This window comes from Cydia pomonella, chromosome 3 (assembly GCF_033807575.1).
Source record: "Cydia pomonella isolate Wapato2018A chromosome 3, ilCydPomo1, whole genome shotgun sequence".
Lineage (NCBI taxonomy): Eukaryota > Metazoa > Arthropoda > Insecta > Lepidoptera > Tortricidae > Cydia > Cydia pomonella.
In genome coordinates this window covers 5,523,978-5,549,722 of record NC_084705.1, presented here as the reverse complement: position 1 = coordinate 5,549,722, position 25,745 = coordinate 5,523,978, and the positions used below count along the sequence as shown (strand labels likewise).

Below are 25,745 nucleotides of genomic sequence, written 5' to 3'. Positions count from 1 at the left end.
GGATGATCCTTATGGCATCACGTCCTTTTTTGGTTAAAGGCTATTTTTGAACACTTATTTGTGGTCGTATTCGACATTCCGATATCGGATCGAACAATGAGAAAATGCTCTCAGTCTCAGGACTCCCAGAGGCAAACCGGTGTATGTATTGCCATTGGATCAAGCATTATCGTTATCAAATTAGGGCGGTTCCAAACTAGCGTTTTATACGAGCGTACGCGCAAGAGCGTGTAAGCTCGCATAGATCAAATGTTGGGAAAAGTAACGCGTGCGTAAGCCCGTAAAATTTAAAAACTAAATGTCGGGAAATTTAACGCGCGCATAAGCTCCCATCGCTGAAACGACCGTATACACGTGTAAAATACGCTAATCTGGATCTATCACCCTTAAGGGTTCGGTTATACCGGGCATAGTGTCGAGAAAACAAAATTACGGATTATTTAGCCAATCAATGTACAGTCACGTCTAAAAAATATCGGTATGAAAATGTGCCAAAAATATGTATACACCACCATAATATATGGACAATAAAGTCGTGTATACATATTTTTGGCACTTTTTTCGTATCGATATTTTCAGACATGACCGTACCTACATACAAGTTTTTGGGTAGATTATGATGCTTGGACTTGTGTGACAAAAATAAGTGAAATCAAAAGCTTGTACTTACAATTCAATAATCATCATTGCCAATTTGGCAATAAATGTAGTGACAACACTGACAACCACTCTTTGAGGCAAGTATCCAATATCCAAACAGATGTATATCAACAGAAAAAGAGTAAAGTACATGAAATAACAGAAATTGGCACCCAATTGCAGCAGGAATTTCCCAATTATTATTGTGAAATAAAGTGTAATGTAAATTGAAGGCGTGCTTGGTGCTGGTAATAGGTAAGGGTTATTCTGTATTAATCTACGTTTGCTGTAATATACCTAGTTGTAGCTTATCTGATAACTCTGAACTGAAAGTAAGTCGATTGAAAGGATGAAATAAATAAGATTGATTTGTTCTACTGTTTCAGTATACATATTTATTTGTATTTGTTTTTGAGACATAACTAATTACGCTAAACCTTGGTTTTTAGTTCGGTGGAATTCTGACATCTTCTGGTGATGTCAGGCAAAATAAGTTTTTGGCAAAAATTTCATTTTTGGTACAAGCTTTTATCGCTGACTGTACTTTTCTTTCCACAGGCAACTAATACTCATCGAGCAAATTCTAAAAACCCTAAGCACAATTAGGTTGCGTTGTTTTCTCACAGAGTTCCTATGTCCACCTCTTGGCTCCATCATCAGATCAGCTCGATGGTACCATTATATTGCATTGTCACCCGACTTACATATGTATGCAAATTTTCAGCTAAATCGGAAACCGGGAAGTGGATCAAATTTAACTTGCAAGATTTGATTACGAACACAAACAGACAACGGTCAGGTGAAAGTAAATAAAAGCTTGTAAAAATACTCCTTGAATTTGTGGTGAGAATTACATATCAAAATAAAACATTGCAAATATATTTGGACATGCTTATTTTTAATTACAATCATCATAATACTTTATTCTTGAAAACAAAGATAGGTAATTTAATTTTAAAGTGCACAATTTGGACATGATAAAATATCAGGTATTTTTCTGGGGTGAAAAATAATTGTTACTGGTATCATTCTAATGACTTATATATCGTAAACCTTTGGATTAAAATTATATTTTTTATACTTTGTACTATCTCGTCTCGTTTTAAACAAAAAATGATGTTCAAGTGACTTTGTTTATACCGTGGCAGCTCCTGCTATACTCCATATCCATATGTAACCTCTTTTTACTTTTGATTTCCTCTCTTTAATTATGAAAAGTGTCAATGTCACGTACTTAATATTATTGCCATTCTTTGCATTTTCCTAAAAGCAAAAAGTATAATTGATAGAGTTTCATCGCCGCTGCTGCCGCCTGCACGTTATCGTACCCAGGCGTGATAGTGTTCTCCTTACATCTATCTACCCTCAATTTAAAAAAAAAAAAATGCTAAATTGTTTACTCATGTTATTCGGCTTTCACCAGTTATAACGTGCGAATGTGTTTGCCCTCCTTAGTCCGTATTATTTTTGTTATTTCATCGTTATAGTTTGTTGAGTTTTTGTTACGTTTTTGTTACCTGGTTTTGTATGCTATTGCATTAGCCTTGTTTTAATTAACAAGATGGACTCTCGACCAGGCTCTTCGCGGGAACAGGAAATTGATTTCCTCAGTCCTAAAAAGAAAAGGCCACGTGGCGCTTTTTCTCCAAACAAGAAAACAATAATTGTGAATGTTTACAAAGGAGACTTGGCCACAATCAGAAAATTGGAGTTATACGGACTGTGTCAAAAAAACTGGAATTGACGGGAGTTATTCGTATGTGCACTAAAAAAAAATGTTTACTATCCCTGAAACATTAAATTATGACAGCTGTTAGAATTCCACCGAACTAAAAACCAAGGTATAGTAGAAGCTACTATAGATAATTTAGGCTAATTTTTGCCTACATTTTGTACAAGTATCAGATGGAAAATATGACTGTGACACAACACTCGCCATAATTGTTTGATCTATTTGTGCCGCACATGCTTCCAAAGGTTTTTATCAAATAAGTATTTTGGCACCAAAATCAAGTTACACTCAGGGCGGGTAGATACGAGTCGAGCGCGTGACCAGTCGGGCGCACGGCGTTGTAGTAGAAGGCCTTATGAGGGTCGCGATTATGAATATAACATTCCATACCTAAGGATTCTTTTAGAAAAAACTATCAATAATACCAGAACTGTTAAAAAAAATTACACGTCATGGAATTATAATATCGATCGTTTTGAGGCTGCCGAAACATTGTTCTAGTGTCATAGTATGTATGTATGTCACTTTATTGCGCATAAACGTAAAACAGACAAAACAAAACAAATAAAATGTTATGTACAAAGGCGAACGTATCCCTAAAAGGGATCTCTTCCAGCTAACCTTGTTATAGTTGGTTTGTTTTTAAAATTGCAGACAGATACGAAACGATTTTTCAAACAGCTGTAACTCCTGTAGATGGTTTCGTCCGGCTGAAGCTCAAAATGTTTTAAAAGTGCACGCAAATTTATTCGGAATACAACAAACTCCAAGGTGTTTAAAAGGTGCGATAAGCTTTCCGAACTTGAGAGGTCTTTTTGTGCATCACAATATGCTTTGAAGCGTTCCAAATCGACTTTTCAATAGATCTTATTGTCATTGGCGGTGGACTATACTCGAGACTTAGTTTGAAAAATCGGCTTAATTCGATTGTGAATAAACTAGGTAAGTAGCTAAGGTCACCGACATGCTGACATATTACTCCTACATATATTATCAATAGGTAATTTTTAAAATTGCAGGCATGGAGCAAAAAACATTACAAGCAGTAGGAGTATCAACTTATAATTTTGCCGGGCACACGCCCGAAAGGATAGACAAGTATCAGAGATGCAAGCATTGCTCAATTAACAGAGAGCGCAGGATGACGAGATTTGCGTGCAAGCATTGTGAGGTCTATCTGTGCCTTGGGTGCTTTGAACAATTCCATAATGGATTTTGCAGTGTTTATTATAATCCATAACACGAGAAAATAATAAATGAATATCAACACCAATTAAATCAAATTTCATTCACATAAAATAATTACAACTAATTTAGACACTAACACTTATGTCGTGAGTTGTGAGACACAAAGAAAAAAATACGCCTTTTGGGTGGTAGAGAAGTTTCAGAGACCGCCAAATCGCCGAAATTGAGGATCTTGTGGCTGCGCTCCTAGCTTAGACAAAAGCCTACTGCCGTGCCGCCTCGGCCTGGATGAGGTTCTAAAACTGTTAATAGGGCATACCTCCACCCGAGGTTTCCTCTGTTTACACCAGGATAATTTTAAGATTTTTATTGCTGTGCTATAACTTTAATTTGCCTGGAAATTTAATCTTGAATATTTGCTGTCGGTATTCTCGTAGGTGGGTCGACCGTATCTCTTATTGAGATATCTGTTCCTAAATGATAATAAAATCAAGGGACAATTTCCTGCCCTCACCCTCGTGCGTAACGAAGGCAACTAGTCTATCAAGTGGGCTTGATAGCAACCTGCAGCAATAGCTAATTAGAGACCAATCTGACTTACAAAGAAGGAAGGTAATGATTTCTGTGTATGTCATTTAATGTATGTATGATGTATGTTCTTTGGTATGACTGTATATGCATTATCTATCTAATCAGTTGGATATTATGTGATTAATTTTTACACAAATTTCGTGGAGCAATAAATTGTCTAGGGAAGAAATTTACGGAATACAATTCAGTAACTCCATGACACACAATTTTATCGTCATTATTTCAATTATATTCCTTAAATAGACTAAAGACAATATGTATTTCAAAACAATCGAAAAAATACTCCCTTTAAATATGCCTTAGTTTAATGTCATTGTTAAAGGTTAAGGTTTATAACTTATCAGTCATAGTTTGTCGCTTATTTTACATCGAATGAATGATTATAAGTAAGAATGTAATTTTATTACTAATAGGTTTATGTCACTGAAAGACAAATAGCTTCCTTTATCATACGTTACGAGTAAACCCGCAATCCCGTGGTCGCCAAAAACTTTTGATTATGTGCTATATTATTTTTAAATATTGTCTGCTATTACATCATGGGAGTATACACTGTTAATAGGTTTATTTTTTCATGAGTTCTCATATTTTTAGGCAAAGTTCAGTTTAAAATTACACACTAGATTTGCTCGTAAAGATTAGTATTTACCCCTTTTACGATCGGAAGATTCTGAGTATAAATAACATTCATTATGTTTATTATTGAATTCTAAAAATGATAAGGCGCGTGGAAGTAACATGACATATGTACGTAGGAGGTTATTTTGTATAAGAGCAATACTAAAATTCGAGGCCACTTGACCAGGCTCGCGAAAATCTTAATAGGTAGTAACTTAGTTGTTTTTTTTACTGATGATTATCCAAGATTTTCTGGTTGAGGCGAGGTTAATTCGCTATGTTGTTTACGATTTCATAGTTATAGTTCTTATACAATTAAAGTGTCCTTTCTGGTGAAGAATCTAAGTTGCATCTGACTCGTAATATACCTACTGTGAGCACTAATAACTAACCACATATTTTATTATATTTGTTCAAAATATACACAGCACTATAGTTTCACTTATAAGTCATTTTAATACCAACCAACCAACTTTTTTTGCAATGTTGTAGCCAGTCTATTACATTAGATATTAACCTTATCCACCTAGGTCTATACCTAGAGTCTTTCTTAGTTTTTTTTTACTGATGACTGTGTAAGATTCTATGGTTGAGGTGAGGGTATTGCGTTATATTGTTCCTGTTGTATTAGATATCATTGTTTGTACTATAGTAATCGTTCTGATGAAGAATCTGAGTTATATCACTAATTCAATGGACCACATACTTTTTTATTTACAGGCGACACAGAAACTTTGCTTGAAATATATTCACATACAAGTAAGTAAATCAAAGTGTAAGCATAAATGAGGAAAGCAGGAATGGAAGTAAGAACAACTATAGTTGGACGGGAATTGGCAAAGCACATACATGCCAGTACAGCTTTCCAAGTTCCAAAGGTGCTGACACTGCGACCCGAAAAAAACGCACAAATACCCCGATTGACGTATGTCACCTGTAGAGCTCACTTATGTGTTGCCTGCTTCAGGACGTACGATGAAACAATGCCAGTCATGGTTGCTACGGATGAAGGTATCAAAGTAATAAAATATACACAGCCGAGTGTAGAAACAGCGAAGCCTCAGTCCAGTAGTAGAAAACTGACTAATAATAAAGAATAAACAATGTATCGGGTGAATTGAAAAGTTTTAATGCGTAGCTGATGCAGCCCAAGTTGTGTTTTGGACAACACAGAATTCATAACAGAAGTGGCATAAAACAAGAGATAGACGTATGCACAATTATTAAAATACCTATTTGTTGCCCCCTGACTAATGTTTATTTATTAACATTATATCAGCATAAAAATTTCCACTGTTGAAAAAGGGCCTACTCCCAGAATCAAATAAATTTGTACCTACCTATTGATATAAACTAGTAATTATTATGATAACATTAGATAACCAAAGATTTGTGTTACAAAAAATAAACTTTTAGCTCTCATGAATAACAGTGGGAGTCAAAAAGGGAGGCTTTGTGTTCTAAATCATTTAATGTAAGTTACAATAATATGTTTTTGTTTATGAAAAAGGAGGCAAACGAGCAGACGGATCACCTGATGGTAAGCGATTACCGCCGCCCACCAAAGGGGTTGTAAGTGTGTTGCCAGCATTTAAGATGGGAGAACGCTCTTTTCTTGGAGGTTTGGATGTCGTATCGGTCCGGAAATACCGCAGGCGACAGTGCATTACAGTTTAGCTGTTCGAGAAACTGCACTGAGGACTGCCAATCTGCTCATCTAAGTGGTGAGGATGGAATAGAATGTACAAAGAAAGTTTAAATGTTTTTATGGATAACCTTATTTCAAAATAAATCAATAAAAAATCCATTTACCTTTTTATGTCACGTGTGTACAATGCGGATTGATTAATTTCCACGAAAAAACCATACCACAGTTAAAACACTAATAAAAACCGTTTTATTATGACTTATAGTTTTATATTTATTTTTGCATCATTTATTTCATTTAAACGTATTCATTTACCCCCTTATTCATAAAAGTGTACTAAAGTTACGATGCCGCTAATAATCATTTGTCCCTTTCTATCATACCAATATGTCGGAAAGGGACAAACGATTGTTAGCGGCATCGTAACTTTAGTACACGTTTATGAATAAGGGGGTTAGACTTTACCGGTGAATTTAAAACATTGATGTTTTATAATAATAATACTTACTTCTACAATTAATATTTTCCACTGGGCTAATGGGTTAGGCAGATTCGGACGGAAAACTCTAGCAGCTCAGCTGAATATATAAAGGGAGTTGACAGTGAATACGTTTTGGCAAATATTCATTTTCATTCAAGCTTTTATCGCTGACTGTACTTTTCGTTCTACGGGCAACTATTACTGATCGAGACAATCCTAACAACCCCAAACACAATTAGTTTGCGTTGTTTTATCTCTAAGTTCCCATGGCCACCTCCTGTCTCCATCATCAGATTAGTTCCATGTCATCATAATATTGCGTTGTCATCCGATTTACATATGTAGGCAAAATTTTAGCTCATTCAAAAATCGCAAAGCGGGTCAAAATAAGCTTCCAGAATTTGTCATCTCAACATAGTTTTGCGAGATTTGTCGTTATAAGGTTATACATAATATTATTATGGAGTTGACACCTGTCAGTCCTGTCACCGTACCCTTCGAGTTTGAATAATACTATAGCGCAAGAGGTATTAGAGTTAGACATGGACTGGGCTCTTAAACAGGTTGGGTTAGGTTAAGGTGGACACTGAACAGAAACTGACTATGAAAGGCAAAAGACCCAGCAAAAAGTTCCTACCGAAAGTAACTACTAATTCGCTTCAATTTGGCCGATACCTCCCGGCATCACCCCTCTGACGTTTTTCCCACTCGGCTAGCATAGCTTTACAACTACTTTTATTGCTCACATTTAATACAATCACTAAAATTCTTAATTAAAGTGGGCGTTTAAGAATGTTTTTTGTCGACAGTACTAGTAATTTTACCTGTGACGTTTTCATGTATCGGTCGCCGACGGGCCCGACGGCCAACTTTAAGTGAACCAGTAATACACTAAATCATCAAAACAATGAATTGAATTCAAATAGAAACAGAAGCGTTGCCGGAATCGAAAATACGATACTTAAGAGAACTAACGTAAAGAGTAATTTTGTGCAATCTTTTTTAGGTTTCCGTACCAAATAGGTACATAAGATCCGTCCGTCTGTCTGTGAGTCACATTGTTAAATATCTATATAACAACTTGAGCTATCGATTTGAAATTAGGAATAGTTATAACAGCGCTAATCCAGACACAATGAAAGGGTTTAATTTTTTAAAGTGAAAAGGAAAAAAAATTGAAGGTAAATGTGAATTAAAACTTACTTTTTTGTGTCTTACGCGTGGAAAAAAATGTTTTAATATATGAATAAATAAAAAAGTAGAACAATTAATAAGTCAATCTAATTAGATCCATAAAAAGCGTTTTGAGGAAATAATTCCTTTAAAGTAATTTTGAAAAGGGAGACCTAGGCACTCCGAAACATGTCGCGCAAGTGACTAAAAAAACACGTAAGTGAAACCGTGAAATTAACATAATGTTAGTATCTCTCATTTAAATTAAATGAATTCCCAGCAACTTAAAATCGTTATAATACCTTAATTTGGTACTAAATACGTATAATCCGAGTTTGCGCAATTCCAGGATGTGTGCATAAATTTTTGCTCTTTTTCGGTTTATTTTTTGTAGCTCGAAAACGGTACGTCCGACGGAAAATTTCAAATCATGATGAAAAACGATTTTTGGCTTCCTGGGAATTCATTCTAATCAAATAAACCTAATTTAATTGGCCTATAAATAATAAAGTAATAAAAAAATAACTGATTTTATGTTTTCTTTTTTTTGTTTTACTTGTTTAACTGTTTCTTTTCTTACATATTTTTTAAATAATATTTGATCAAAAATTACACGGCAATTTTGTTGCTAAATTTTAATATAACTTCTCAGAGTTCATTACAAAATTATTTGATTAGTAGTAGTAGTAAAACACTTTATTGTAGAAAAAGAAAAACAAAACAGCTTAAACTACACTCATCATCAGTACAAAGGCGAACTGATCCCTATATAGGGACCTCTAGTTAATTTAGTTAGTACCAGTTAGTTGTTAGTTATTTTCGATATATCTGATTAAATATTAAATCAACTTATAACATTACAAGATATCATCCATTCCTTCCTATCCACTTTTGAGTTCCTGGCTCGGGAGACTAATGCCTCATCGTAAGTGTGCTGGTGTTATAATAATGCAGCTATTTAAATCTTATATTATATTACAGATGTTTCAGTGTGGAAATCTACTGAAAGTATCTTCACAGAAATCAAAAAGAGGCCCATTATCACATGGGTTACGTTGAAAATCGAAATACTTAAAAGCGAAGCCAGGTTACCTCTCCGAGAAATGTTAAATGATTGCTTCGGCAACACAATATTATTATAATATAATACTCCACAATGCAGGCTTCGTTATCTTACAGAAAGCTCATCCCTATATCGATATAATACTTGGGGAATTTTATGTTTACAAATTTAATGTATGCCATATTCGCTAGAGCGGCATCCATTTTACGTGCTCATGCAATTTACTGTAAATGTATTAGCCGTGATGATGTCTTTTTAGGTGCAGGTTGGCGTTGGCGGTATAAAAATGATGATAATGATAAGTAAGTAAAGCAATATAGCTGTGGCTCTAATATAGGTACAAGTCTCTTGCAGCTCCGATGAAAAAGGGTACATTTATGATGTAAGTCTAATAAATTAAACTTGAACCCTTTTTCATCTGAGCTGCGTGAGTTGTGGCTTTTTTACTAAAGCCACAGATTTATGAGCAATATCAGTATAAAAATAACTAAACTTGAAAATATAACCATAGATCAAGTTGGTACAGCCAACCAAATGGACATTTTTATACTTCAATTAAAAAAAGAGACAATTCCAGGCTACCAAAGGACCATCTTAAAGTGATGTTCGTATTACTATAGTCATAAAGATTCTTTTTCTGGCAATTGAAAATGATTCTTCGTTAGTCTAGAGTTCTAATGACAACTGTCTGGTTGTGTTAACTTTATATGATAAAGGCATAAGCGGTAAAGCCTCCATAGAAGCGGAATGCAGAAAATAAAATAAAAATGAGTTAAGTGTAGTTTATAGTGAAAATGTGCGACGCTTTGCCTTTTACAAAGAATTAAAGATACATTTTTTATCATATTTTATCTGATATTGAATTAATGACGTGCAAATAGTATATCCAGTTACCCACTCATTTGCAAAAAGTACGCCACATACGTGTATATAATGTGACACAATTTTCTGAAAATAATGACTATAACAAGGATCCAAATTATTGCTTGAATTATAAATTGCACTACGTGTTTTAATAAAAACGTCATTAATTAATATACTCAGTACATAAAATTGTCTTGATATACTTACGAAGTAGGTATGATAACATATTCGAACTACTTATAGCTTTAATTAATCGAACCTATAGTATTTATGAGCAATCATTCTGCTGTAAAGTATCAGACAAGAACCGATATAAAACCGGTAGGGCTTAGCTAAAGGGCATACTTCTGAGCATCTGCCCAGTTCAAGGCAACGATGTAAAGATAACGATACAAGCGATACTAACTCCCTCTAGTTACCAGCGGCAAGTCGTCTTAGTACGCCAATGACCTGGATGTCGCCTCCTTACCACGCTGGTAACGTGTCGCGCGAGTTTGCCGATAGATGGAGTGAACAGTCTCGAATATCACCAGAAAGTCATACATTGCATATGATAAAGTTATACATTTACAGGCATTTGAGTCAATGGAATCGTATTCGATTTAAATACTTTAATGATTTATGTTGACATTTTTTGGTGTTTATAATTCTACTTCGTTCACATTTTCGGTCGTCATACAACCTGAAAGCAAGCGAAGCGCAAGGTTTTCTTAATAGGCTTACATTTTCTTCTAAGTATGTGGAAAAAAGTGCTAGTCTGTTGTAAGAAACTACTGACAACACAATTAAGTACTTACTCAAAGTATAAATAAATAAACGGGAAAATAAAGATTGGGTTAAAAATAAATACCGTCTTACTTTTATTATTTATGCCAGGAGGTTATCAAGGCTAGGCTTGGCAAGTCCTGGTTACCGTAGTGAAACTAGTGAAGCCATTTATTTAAACAATAGCTTTCTATTAAAGTTTCGCCCTTTACTCGATACCATCACCCACTAGTCTACCTAGACTACTAGGCTATGCAGATCTTATGCCTCGTTGTTTACGTATTTAAGTACTTTTACTATGAACCTTCACATTACGAGGATTCAATGATTCTAATGCCCTCATTACGCTGTATCTTAGATACCACAAAGATTGAAAACGGACGGATTCGAACCCAGATACATCGGCTTTATAAGCAGAGTCTATACCGACTAGGTCAGACAGGTCGTCAAAAACTCAAAACGTACATTTTAGTATCTAAATGATGTAATTTTGTTGTTATTAGCCTGTGCGTATCGCTCGTGTATTGGCACGAGATGTACGAATTACGAGCGAAATGGACACGTAAAAATTATTATAAAATTACATCAAAATTTATGTTCGAATTGGCCTATATCTTTGACTTAACATTAATTCCAGATTTCCGTTTTGTGCTATCATGCCGAGGCAACCCCATGATCCGGATCGGCGGCAACAACTTTATCAAGGAGAAGTCCCGGGGGCCGCGCACGCGCTGGGTCTGCGGGCGCAAGCGGCGCCTGCAGTGCATCGCCAGCATTACCACCATCGAGGGGCGCGTCGTCAAGATGTACGGGTTCCATAATCATAGCTAACAAAGGGCGAATTCTGCACACAGACTACACAGACCCCACACTATGAGCGTTTACAAAGAGCGCAGGTTCGCCACACCGGTGCAAATTTACGTGCAACAGCACAACTGAATTGTTTTCTACACCCACTACTCCATTTTATAATATACAGCCAAGGTACACCTATAGCTTAATTTTTGTAAATATAACATGAGTACTGGTTTTAAATTGTGGGCGCAACTGAAATGTTGAGGTGGTGTGTGATTTTGTGCCACTATATAAAGGAGATGCGTCATCTGAAAAAGTGCACATCGACAGCATCACCACCATTCAGGGGGCGTCGTCAAGATGTACGGATTCCATAACTATAGACTTCATCAAAAATAAGTCAAGAAGTTAAATTGCTGTCCGGTCGCGCAATGGCGAACTCTATAGAACGTTTTCATTAGCCAGTAATATTTATTAAGAGGCAACGGAAGTGGTCATTTCTCCATACAAACGTACTTGACTCCTCCGTGGTTTTTGAAACTAGAGCAATGATATTTCAATACAGATTATTATTCTTAATATCTGTGTCGGACTGTATTCCTTTTTTGTAATTTTTGTTTTTGTGCACTTCAAATTTTCGCAAAAACGGCCTAATTTACTAGGCCGCAAAGAGAAGCATGGTATTCAAAACTGACATCACTTAGCCTAAAATTCAAAACAGTCCAACATAGATAATTTCATTACCATTAAGATCTCAAAATTTCGTTACATTTGGTTGAGTGTTGGAGGAGGAAACAGTCGAGTACGGAACATCGTTTTTTGAGATTTTTACGCAGGATTTTTCTCCTAACCTGGTGTTGTCCTTGTCGCACTAGTTTTAGGAGCCGCTTCTGTTAGCGAGACGGATATATTCGTCTAGAATATTTAAATCTCAGCTCCTGTATCCTCTTAAGTCTGAAATTTTGTCGGTCAATGGACTTTTTTAGTGCGCACGTAAAGAGCAACAGATTTGACACAGTTTTACTGTGTCTGTTGCGTACGCTGCTGTTACGTATTTAAGTCTGAACTATCATCTTAAGGCTGACAATGACATAAGTAAATGAAGGATGTATTCCTTTCATTTTCGGTGCTTTCAATGTAGGTAAGGATTGTTGGTATGGTATGTTATATAACTTAAGTAATGTATGATAATGACTCCAGTAGGTAAAACAATAAATTTATTTAGGCACAGGGACAGATGGATTATGTGTGATAAAATCATGTTGGATATTGTAGGACAATAACTTATTTTTTATAAATGTTTTAAATTGCATGATGTTAGGGATGCTGCAACATATACAACGATATGAAATTTTAACTATATTTGAGTTGTCGATGTTAATAATGATAATGTTGTCATCGTCATGTTTGGCTTTAGATAACCACAGCTGTTGTGTGATAAGGCCATAGCCGTATTCCGCTTTACTCATACAGCGCTTAGATATCGAACACAGGCTAGTTAGATACAGGAAAGTTACATTCAAGAGCAATGACAATGGTTTAATTTACATTCCTCCATTTCAAACGACTTGTTTTCATTGACCTTGAGTGTATGATATAAAGGCAGCAGCAAACAAAGGGAAAGTGGTTTCAGTAAAATCTCACAAAATATTATATTTATTTATTTATATTATATTATTTATTTAATATTAGCACTAACAGATAAACCTTACATGCTAACACTCAGATGACATTTAGGTATATTTACTTCTTAACTTATAATAGCAATATACATTTAATTTTTTTTTTAGGTAGTTTGTTACATATTTAATTTTAACAATGTGAAATATAATTAAGTTTATAAAGGCTTAAAGTATAGCTATGTTTATTTTGTGTTGGAAGGTAGACTAGTAGTTAACACAGTATAATTATATTAGAAGGTAATAGAACTTTTTGTGACTAGTATCTCCAGGTAATGGCTTGATGCTACCAAAAGTTTTGATTCAATTACAATTTGATGATGTAGATTTAAGTATTCCTCAGAAGTATACCTACTTTCAGAAATAATCAAGTTATATTTTTCTAGAGGTGTTTCCTAAAATCGATACATTGAATTGACAGTAATGACACATACTGACAGCTTATTACAGACAAAACAAGGATTTCTTTGCTGCAGTCATCTGTTGTTCTTATTTTAATAAAGAAGTACTGGACTTTCCTACGCAGTCCAGTAAGCTCAAGAAGGCTTATGTTGTGGGTACTCAAACAACGATATATATAATATATAAAAACATAGAAAATACCCATGACTTAGGAACAAATATTTGTGCTCATCACACAAATAAATGCCCTTACCGGGATTCTTATTTCGACCTATTTTCTTATTTGTACCTACTTTGCTTATTTTAATTCATGTACGTATAGTAACGTAATTATCGGAGATTAAATATGATCATAATGATGTTTCTGTCTCGTTGACATCGCATATTAACAGTTACCTATGTTACGAACGACGTGAATAACAGAGCAAAGAGGAGGATTTACGAAAAATTGGTACCCAAGTATGTAAGATATATTTTGTATGGAACAACTAAGTTGATTATTTCTGAAAGTATACGTCTGAGAGATTTGTGCCCTTATAAAAAAAAAAACAAGGTACTTAAATCTACATCATACTAAAATTTCGTAAGATTTGACTGAAACCCCATTTTTGCCTATGTTTGCTGCGGGGTCCTTTATGACGAGGTATCTTAGACTGAATGATCACCGGCATTGATCGTTGTAAACAGGGCAAGGTCAGAATGCTTGAACACAATCTTTAAGTTTTGGTCATATTGTGACATATTTAATATGGTTTACTGATGACAGTTTATTCTATAAACAAGATATCATTTAATGATGCTGTTTTTCGTTTTTACCAAACACGTATATAAATAGTCAATGGTTTAGGTTTGGTAGATCATTTGTTAAAACTATGTATTACTGTAAACATTTATTATACATTTTATGATGTTTTTATAATATAATGTTTATTTTTTACTTATTTGTTTTATTATATCTATATCGTTGTAAATATTCGTCTGATTTTTTTCAGTGGGTTATAATCCCCCTTATCGACAGCTTAGTTAGAAATTATACTTTTTATACAAAAAGTTTACTAATTTAAATTATCTGGCGTTGATTATATGATTATAAAGATAAAGGAAATTATATTTACAGATAATTGTAGGACCTCCAGTTGAAGTGAACTTTTTTTAGTTACATGTATGGAGTGCCCCCCTCCACCTCACGTAGGAGCGTAGCGGCTCACAAATAACACCTGTTTTCTAAATTTTATTACAATTTTAATATTTATTTACAATAACAATTTACATAATGGATATATACAGATGATTACTATAACTAGCTTATATCTAAAATAGGCCCTTTGAGGCATTGTACCAAGGATGCTGGCGGCACTTCCTCGTTGTATCACAATACGTTGTGCGAGGAAGCCGCCAGCTCTTCGATCACCAGTTACGTCAACCAGACGTTTCGCGATTTCTCCAAAAAGCTTGTGCGCGCTGGGACCCCATGGACCTAGAATTTCAACGTCAAATGGTACAAAATGGTACTCTCTACCGAGGCTCTTATATTTATTACGTTTCAAAATTTCGGCGCTTTCCGCCGCTAATTTTATTAAAATATGTCTCATAGTTTCCGAACAAGACATGGACAGACGGACGGATATGACGAAACTATAAGGGTTCCGTTTTTGCCATTTTGGCTACGGAGGAACCCACAAAATCCAGTAGGTACTCACAGTTAAAAATAAACAATGATATTCAGTAATACATTGAAAAGAACTAACAACCAAAATTTTGAAAAAATGCATGAAATTGTACCCACATGAAACTGAACTCCTTGTCATACCCCAACTTTCGTGGAGTTGTTATTCCAAAAACATTTAATAGGTACAATATTATTTTGAGGTCAAACGGACATTACAAACAAAGCTTTAAAACTACTTATCTTATAACCTAAGATTTTAATGTAGTACAACATTTACAGAAGTGATAATGATCCCATCCCGCAAAGGCAAGCAAGATCTGCTCATGCTAGATGGCTACACGTACTCGTTGATGAACAAGACATCGCGCGGGCTGCAGTACTACTGTTCGTCAAAAAAGTCGCAGGGATGTCGCGCCACCGTGTACCGTCTTGCTAATGGTCAGGTCGAGCGGCAGGACACCACGCACTCCCATCCGCGCCCGGGATATGTTTACAAGAATGGCAACTATATTAAAATATAACATTATTGATACCAGTCACTCGCTATTGACGATTGCAGTTACCATAGCAGTTGCTCGCCTGGTAACACCCCTGAACTATTGTAGTTAAGAGGCTGTCAATAACTAAAGCGCGCACACTGTCTATTTGTATCGGAGTAAATGAGATAGCACTGTCGCATGTTACTGGGCCTGGGCAAGGGAATAATAAGAAAAATATTTAAATAAAAAAAAGTGGATTATTAGTGTAATATTTTACTCAATAGCGGTTTAGATATAAATGTTTTGAAATTGTGATTTTAATTGCAGACCCATAAGTCAAAACAATAAAGACATAGAACCGTTTAATTGTGATTTTAAGACCAATCTTTGCAATTATTTTCTATCGAGCCGATTTCGTTCAATCATGTATCGAGTACAACCACGGTCTTTGAAATATAATTAATATGAACATATATTTTTCTTACTTGACTAAAACAAATCGTCTTTCTTAAAAAACTGTTTAAGTAACATCAATTTCAAGGACATTGGGTGTTGACAGCCTCTTAAGAGTTATACTAGCTAGCTAAGAGAGATACTCCATAAACCAAAACCGACATTACCGACCGAGCCTGATTGGAGCATAAATTATCAAGTTATGATTTTATTTTCCCTTAATTTATTTTGTCTTTATATATTGTTGCTCTAATTTTCAATGTGTGAGTTGTGTTTGTGTAGGTGATCTATTCGTTCGTTTGTGTACTTGCTTAAGGCAATCAATTACTTATGAGTATAAACTATGCCAAAGTTGTATTCATTGAATTGAACTATTTATTTCAGGTATTATACCCATATATATTTATTACAATCACCGTGAGTGACAACATTATTTTCTTAAGTATCTACTTAAGAAAAATGTAGTGTTAGTAGAAAGTATTATTATTTCCCGAACTCTTCTTTATACTTCAATCCATATTATGATAGCACTGCTGCTTTAAAAATACTTTCAGATGTTATTCTCCTACCTACGAAGTCCGGTAAAAAGTTTCTTCTCATGGTGGACGGGTACACATACTCCCAGGTGCACCACACGAGGAATTACTTATGCTCGTCGAAGGCAATGGGCTGTAAGGCGCGTGTGCAGTACTTGGGGAACCTGCGCGTGCGCCGCGTCTACACCGAGCACATACACCCGCCGCCCAAGTATATTTTCAAGAACGGGAATTATTTCAAGATCTAACCATCCTGATGGACCGGTATCCATCTTAATTACTTGTGCTTGTGTTTTAAGACAAGCTTTCTCTAATAAGATTTTTTTAGGTTAGGTACCTATATCTAATATTTGCAATAAACATAAAATAATGTTTGTGTAAAATGAACTAACTTAAGGTTTTAAGGCACTTTTCCTCCAGGGCCCATTATTTTTTTCCACACTGAATAGTACGGGTGCCCGCTGGCTGCCAGTGATATATATCTTCACTTTTGCTATCCTAGATGTCACGCCTGGAACTAAACGTCGGCTATGGACGGAAAATATCTTCGCTGAAGCTCGCACAAGAATATTCAATGGAGAGTCCATAAGAAAAGTTGCTCGTTCTTTTAAACTTAGTGAAGCGGGACTTCGTAATCGTCTAAAGAAAGGAAAGCCAGCAATGTGCGCCGGTAAACCTATGACATTTAATCTTGACATGGAAAAAGTCTTTTGTTTTTACGTTAAGGATATGACTGGACAAGACGGCCTAACTTCGATAAGATTACGAGAATTAGCTTACGAATTTGCTGTTACACATAACATAAAACATACATTTAATAAACAAAACAAGATGGCAGGGGTAACATGGGCTCGTGGATTCCTCCGAAGACATCCAGAGATTACTAGACATTCGGGCAACGTGACTAAGTAATGATATCACATATGTACACTCAATAAAATTATATGCCAATGCTATGAAGTTAAGTCTGTCCCTTTTAGTTATTTACTGTCCGATTATACGTATACCTATCCACATTCGTATTCCAGATGTCGAGCTACAAGACAGACATCTCATTTACTTCAAATTATTGAATAAAAAGATTATTTTGATATGAATTTAATTATTTGTTTATTTCGACGATATCGCGTCGCATCGTAGAGCATTGTATCGACTCAATGTAGTAAGATATTATTAACTAGTTTTATTTTTAGGGTTAATTTGTCACTTTAATATCTAGGTGTCACCACTCGCACTAAACACGTCTTATGCACCGAAAACATACTCGACGAGGCCCGTGAAAGAATTTTCAATGGAGAGTCCATTAGAAGAGTTGCCCGTTCATTCAAAATTAGTGAAGGGGGTCTTCGCAAACGCCTTAAGAGTGGCCGGCATGCAACGTCTCTAGGTAAATCTATGACGTTCTCTTCTGACATGGAAGAAGATTTTTGTACTTACGTCAAGGCCAAAACTTGTGACAATCTGACTTCCAGAAGGCTAAGAGAATTGGCTTACGAATTCGCTGAAATACATAGCATCAAACATACATTTAACAAAGACAAGAAGATAGCAGGGTATGATTGGTTTCGAGAATTTCGTCGGAGGCATCCAGAAATGATTTTGCAAGGACGTCCTTAGAACTTGAATAAGTAATGTGTCCAAAATTCTTCGAGTGTATATGCTAGGTGCAAAGAGATTCGTCGATTGTTAAAATATTACAGGTCACGGTGTTGTTGTATAGTTGTAGGTTTTTCTAATAAAAAATGAAATCGTGTCTATTATAAGCTTTTCTTTCATGAATTTCAAATGGTTGGGTGCTCTCAGTTTATTCGTGAACTACTGAAAATTTGTTCAATTTTGAAAATTTGCATAAAAATCTAATTATATACAGAGACTTGTTGTTCATAGTAATCAATAGCTCACGATCAAGGGTACTCTCTTGCGATAGCCTGCTATATTAAAAGTCTATACCTAAAACGTCCTAAATAAATGCCTTGTTAAGAGGGAAGAATAGCTTTTTGAATCTAACAAAATAACGGTAATTTTTATATGAAATTTCATTTCGTGAGAAAACGGTTTCCATTAACTAAATCTTAACAAATCACTATGATTTTGATGTCGATCGCTTCAGCATAATATATTCTAGGTTTATAGGTTAAATAAAAAAAAGGAAAGCCTATAAACCTAGTTTTTCATTGTATCAATAATATACTAAAAATCATGGAGAATGGAAAATATTTAGAAAAACGTTTTCTCTTTTTGTATGGACGATCACGTACGGTATACTTCCCAAAGAGAGGGACGAAGAGGAAAAACCTGCTGACAGCAAACAAATAAGAAGGAAATGTAACCAGTCCATGTACGTTTTACAGACGAAGTGATAATGATTCCGACGCGAAGCGGGAACAAGTATCTGCTGATGCTAGAAGGCTACACGTACTCACAGATCAACGAGACTCCGCACTGGTGCTGCTCGTCCAAGATGCGCGGCTGTAAGGCTCGTCTAAGACGCAACGGCGACGTCGTTCTGCGCATACATACTGAACATACGCACCCGCCTCCTAAATATGTCGTGAGAAACGGACAGTATTTCAAGATTTAACTATAATTAAATTTAAATTCTTAACCCCTAAGAACAGCATCTCGATGTAATAGTTATACCTGGCTCATCTATTAAGACTTCAACCTGACGAGGACTCGACTGAGTTGAAGGTGTTTCCATGGTTTACAAATGCAAAGCATGGTGTGCCACAGCTACAGACAGTAATGGTATGAGTAGAAATCAGCACATCTGCAAATAGCGGCCATGTTGCTATGCAGCATGTACAGCTCTGGAATTAATAATGTGAGGATGGTTTGAGTTATAAGTATTTTTTTCGTATTATTTTATACTTTTGAGATAGAGTAAGGCCCTCAGCACACGGAACGTAAGCGTAAGCGTATCGTAAACATATGATGAGTATGAGACGCGTAGAGTTCTGAGCACCAAGCGTCGGGTAAGCGTAATCGTTCTATTCTATAAGTGAATGAAATCTCGTTAGTTGAAATTATGGCGTCATTGGCGTCAGATGTCTTCAGCGGATGTATCGACCATCTTACATTATTGTTTGATTATGTCAGAAGTTTTGTTTTTTACGCCTGTCGTAATTACGACATAAATCTCATACGTTACGCTACGATGACGCTTAGTGTGCGACTGTGCGGAGTTGTTTGAATTTGTTCGTGCTTGTAGCGCTCTCGTTCTACGCGCGTATTACGACAAGATTACGCGTTTCTTACGCTTACGCTGCGTGTGTCGAGGGCCTAAGACTTTAATGAGTTGGTCGGATTAAAACACAATGGTTTACAGTGTACCTGTTTATTTCTTCGTATCGATTACTAAGTACACATGCATAGTTAAATAAGGATAAAATACGTTATTATCAAGCCGTAGTTCCTAATTTATAGTACATAAATACAAAATCACGTATTAACTATGATTATTTTTTGCAGACGTCCAATTTATACCGACGGAGAAAGGCAAATACATTCTGGTGTTACGTGGATACACGTACTCGCAGGTAGGGGGTCGTTTCTTCTACTGCTCGTCCAAACACATGGGCTGCCGCGCTCGCGTGCGGCTTTCCAGCGGCAAGCTGGTGGCTTCCGGCGACAAGCACAACCACGTGCCACCGTCCCACGCGCGCTGCGGTAACGGCGCCTTCGTCCAGCTGCGCCCCCGCACAATCCCCGTTCCCACCTCCACTTCCACGGCGTCCGCCACCTCTAGCCTTCTCGCCACAGCAGCTGCACTCCTTCCCTCCTCCCTTACGTCACCCCGGGCACCCTCCCTCGCCCTTCCCTTGAACTTTCCCAGAATACTCCCCAGAACTGACCTTTGGCTCCGACCCCCCAACCCTGAAGATAAGAAAGATCAATGCGAATAGAATTCAGCGCCAGAATAAACAGTGATACGTTGAGAATGAGCAATAATTTATGACTATCCCGTAAGATAGTAGATAAGTCCAGTTATACATTAGGTATATTATATGATTATTGTTGATATATTTAGTCATAGCTTACTTTTAATTGTTGATCTCTAATTATCTCAAAATCTATGTATATTTCGAAAATTGTGCTAAGTATAGGTAAGCTAAGCTTAATGATACTTTTACTCAACGCGATACGTAAATCGGTGATATTTTATATATATATATTCAAATCGAGCCTTATTATAGTTACAAACCTGTTAGGATAAATCTATTATCTATAGATTCAATTTATTTTAGTTATTCATTTTTGTATAAAGTTATTTTAACTTAGAGCAGCTTTTACGATTATTAAACGATTTTTGCTTTTAATCATGCCTTTTTCATTTTGTTTACTAAGTTGAATGGTAATCAATTCAAACACCGTAACTTTAAAATGGTAGTACATTTTATAACGTTTTCCTTGTTGCAGGTAGCACTGCAAGGACTACGGCCGATAAAGATCCATTAGCTGACTTCAATCAGGACAATCAGGTCCCTGTAATCCATGCCGCTTCACAAAAATCGACTAAACAACAAAATCATGTCACGTTACAAGTGGATAAATCCTTATTAGATACTATTATTGCTAATCAAACAAAAATGATGAGCCAGCTATCGACAATTCAGTCTACTGTAACGAGCTTAAGAGTCACTGTCGCTAGACATACATCATCTACGTCTGAAGGACAATCTTCCAATGAACAGGCTACGTCTGTGCCGCTTCTTAGAAGTCGTGAACCTGTTAAAAATGTGGAAGAGTTAGCTGAATTGGAAGCAAATTTAGGCAATGATGAGTTTTTTGCACAGGTGGTCGCTGAAATGAGTGTTATTTGTGGTTCTAGTGGGACATGCAGGGGCCTCGCGGCTTGTCATAGGCTTATTGACCATTTTATTACTCGTAAATGCCTCTTACATTGCTCGTGGGCGGGAAACAGTAAAAGTGATATCCAAAAAGTTCCTTTCAAACATTTTAAAAACTTTAGAAATTGTTTCCTTACGCTTGTTAGAGAAACTGACTCGACATTCACCGAGCATGACTGCGACGATTTTTTCAAAATCATATTAAGAAATGCAAAGTCGCGTCTTCAAAGTAAGGGACAGAGAATGTCAGCACCTAGAAAGCGACAGAAGAAAAGCGACTGGAATTTAAAAAAGGAACTTATTGAACACATAACTGGTGGTCATACCGTAATGGCAATTTTAGAGGAAGATGTTGACAATTTTCATAAAAGAAATACAATTCCAGACGAGAACGAGAAAAATAACACAGAAGCCACCGAGAATACTGAATAACATTTAAGTAGCATTTATTAATTTTCAGACCTTGTATGTAATAAATATTGGCACCCTTTTCAATATTGCGGTCATAGTACTACATATAGGTACTGGTTTAGATAAAGTATGTCGTAAATTATTTATAAGGCGTCGCAGTGTATATCTTTTTGCCTAAAGGTAAATAAATAAATATTAATCAAGTTGCTTTGGTAATGTTTAACTTTTGTGTACATGTAAGTAAGTATACCTTACCACTACTGAATTAATGTTATTAATGGTCAAACAACTGATGAACATGAATGACGTATCGAAACTTAACTAACCCTCGTAAACCTTTTAGGTGTGGTTTTATTACCGACGAGGTCAGGCAAGAAGTTCATGCTCATGGTAGACGGGTACACGTATTCGCAGGACCACCAGACGAGGCACTACCTGTGCTCATCGAAGGCGAGCGGCTGCAAGGCGCGCGTGCAGTACCTGGGACATGGGCGAGTGAACCGTGTAAACACGGCCCATACGCATCCGGCACCTAACTACGTTTATAGGAACGGCCGCTATATTAGAGTATAGTCTTGTGTGTAATATGTGTTTGTAATCTAGTTAAGCTTACAACGATACTGGTAACTCTGAAACAAAAGTAGCAAATACTCTGTAGTAAATGTAACAAGTAAAAAAAATATATATAAAAATCATTGTACAATTGTACACGTATCACTTTTTAGCGACAAGACTGCCTTCTGTCACAAATCTTACTGAGCTCTTTTATATCGTATAGTTAATAAAATCGTATAGTTTGTACACAATATTCATGTACCTGCCTTCACTTTTCTGGCGAAACATGGATGAAACTACGTTGTTAAAATAAAACTTGCACAGCAATCGTTTTTATTTAATATTGGCATATCAATTGAACGAAGTAAATAGAGTGTTTTGAAGAAGTTGTATTTTTCATTTACAGAAGTTCAATTTAAAATTTCGTGAGTCATACTAACATTATATTAAGGCCTGCACTGAAAAAAAAACTGTAAATTTCAAACCGCTGGAATTTTATTTCTAAGCTCTTGCTTACGGCATTCTTACCGCGATAAAAAGTCTTATTATTATATTATATATTCCAATATAAATAATTCTGGTTTTATGCTGTTCGACTTTACACCGGTAAATAGAAGAGATCACTGAAAATTGCTCTTTCAAAATAGCAAGAAAATTTGCAACATCCTACATGACTGATTTCGAAACACTCAAAATTACCTCGAAGTTTCGTGTATTTCATAATATATACGTAATTTAGTACGTTGTCTCTTGAACAGAGGCCTCGAAGCGACAGATCAGAAGCGAGACTGGGCCCATCACAAGGATAGCTAATATAATTTGCGAAAACGACTGTCATAATTATCGTAAAAACTGGGGTAGATATGCGGCTAAAGTGCAACGAACGACGATGAAAGTCAGTTACAGCAGTACCCCTAGTGTAAATAAATTCGATTTTGAAACGTGACGTACGCGTTTGCGTTTAGTCTCATTTTGTATTGGATTTAGAAAGAGCGCGCCAAGCGGGACGTTTTGGAAACTCAAAATCCTATACAAAATGAGACTTTGAGAAAATCCTATACAAAACGAGACTTGAGAGAACGCAAACGCGTTCGTCACGTTATGATGTCGCTCAAATTTACACTAGGGGTACAGTTCTTCGTACGAATGTTAGGATAACTATAGTTACAGAAAATGTGTGTTACTTAATTCTAGGCCAAGTCGAAAATCATACAATTTCCTTTGTACAAACATCGCATTTGGTAGTTGACATAGAATAGAGTAAGAGCTCCAAACGTCCTGCAGTGCCGTTCTCTTAACTATTATTGGGCTCAAATCAAAAGTGTATTAAAAGAAAAGGATGAAAAAGCCAAAAAACATAAACAATTCCAGCAGGTGACGGGCTGATGCAGGCAAATATGAAAATCGGGTCCGTAAAAAGCTGCCACTGAATGCTCTAGCAAGAAGCTGTCTATCACTCCTACAGAAAAAATAATAAAAAAAAACTGACAAAAATCTAAATTAAAAGTAGCTTTTTATTGTAGTTATTCTCAAAACGTTAGTTTGTTCTCTATCACATCAGTTTTTTTCATTTGAAGTTTACAGTTTTTTTTTCGGTACACCTCTTAATTGTATAGTCACGTATTTTAATTTACTCGTATGACATGTTCCAATCCGGAGTAACATTTTTCATTTTCAATTATTAAGGCTGCTGAGAAGACCCTCTTACGTTGACAGCGCACCTCGTAATTGTCGCTCAGCGCACAGATAAAAAACTGGAACGAAAATATATGAAACCGTTTAACTTATTTTCACCACACCAGCTCGAAAAGGCTCCCTTTGTAAACTGATTAGAAAGTTGTATTTTGTCCATATGTGTGGCAAAGTGGCCTGATAGAATTGAGTATTGATGATTTTGAATGATAAATAATTATCGTTCATTTCAATTTGATTTGTAATGTTTTACAAATCATACAGTTAGTATTTTCTTCGCGTTGTTGTGGTGAAATATTTTGTGTTTTACTCAGGAGCAATTGTTTTTTTCTTCGTGCCTTGAAACCCTCGCAACGCTCAAGATCCCACTTTTCGTATCTACTCGATTTTTTTAAATCCTTCACTTGCTCTGATATCAATATTAGCACGAAGGGTTAAACAACAACTTTGCGCGTAAAACAAATAACTATTAATGTTGGAATCAATTAAACACGAGATATGACCAGAGAAATGTACCTTAAAACATTTATTTCAAGATAATTAATAAAAAACATTTTATTAACCGAGTGTGAACTTTTGTTGGAAAATCTACTGCTGCCGAAATTGGTCCTTTAGCAGCAAATTATACACGAGAATATGACGTTCCGGTTTCACGCAATGCCTTAGATGGCAAACGGCATTCTAAAATCTTATGGTTGTTCACTCAATTAATAAATGCCTTTTTTCTATTATTTGAGATATACGCGTAAGAATATAGCAGAGGGCATATATTTGTTCGTGCACTTCCATAATTTAAGTTTTAAGTTAACTTAATCATAATGTAATTTATTTTAAGGTGATGCTGTATTTTACTCTACACAGAAAGGTAAATTAGGAGTCAAATACAACAACAACACGTACATACCACAAGAACTATGAAGGAACCAACGGCGTCATATCTTGGAGATGTACTTTTAAAGGGTGCAGAAATAGGATCAGGACGCAGGATTTGGCTGTTATAAGTAACTTTCGATCACATACTCGACCTGACAGACGACCGGTTTGGCCTAGTGGGTAGTGACCCTGCCTACGAAGCTGATGGTCCCGGGTTCAAATCCTGGTAAGGGCATTTATTCGTGTGATGAGCATGGATATTTGTTCCTGAGTCATGGGTGTTTTCTATGTATTTAAGTATTTATAAATATTTATATATTATATATATCGTTGTCTAAGTACCCTCAACACAAGCCTTATTGAGCTTACTGTGGGACTTAGTCAATTTGTGTAATAATGTCGTATAATATTTACATACTCACGATGAAGAATAATTTCAATAGTTTGGTCCGTTTAAATAATAATTTGTGTATTACTTCATATTATTTGTTAAGAGAAAATATAAGACCTGAAAAAAAATGCGTGTCGAAAATATTTATGTTTAGCTGCTGTTAAGGTAGAAGTACTAGTGCTCGACGTTGCACTAGTA

At 35.8% G+C, this 25,745-nt stretch overlaps 1 protein-coding gene across 35 annotated transcripts in view; it reads left to right on the top strand.

Moving 5' to 3' along the window:
- Positions 1-25,745, top strand: part of LOC133515885 (protein tramtrack, beta isoform) — a 526,149-nt gene that overhangs the window by 64,935 nt on the left and 435,469 nt on the right. The window contains exon 5 of one of the 35 annotated variants that reach the window (XM_061848461.1): positions 20,247-21,094. The exons of the other annotated variants lie outside the window; for them this stretch is intronic. Within the exon in view, the coding sequence (XP_061704445.1) occupies positions 20,247-20,680 (434 nt within the window). The 3' untranslated portion in view covers positions 20,681-21,094. Of the gene's footprint in view, positions 1-20,246; positions 21,095-25,745 lie in introns of those variants that run through there. 35 annotated transcript variants of the gene reach the window in all.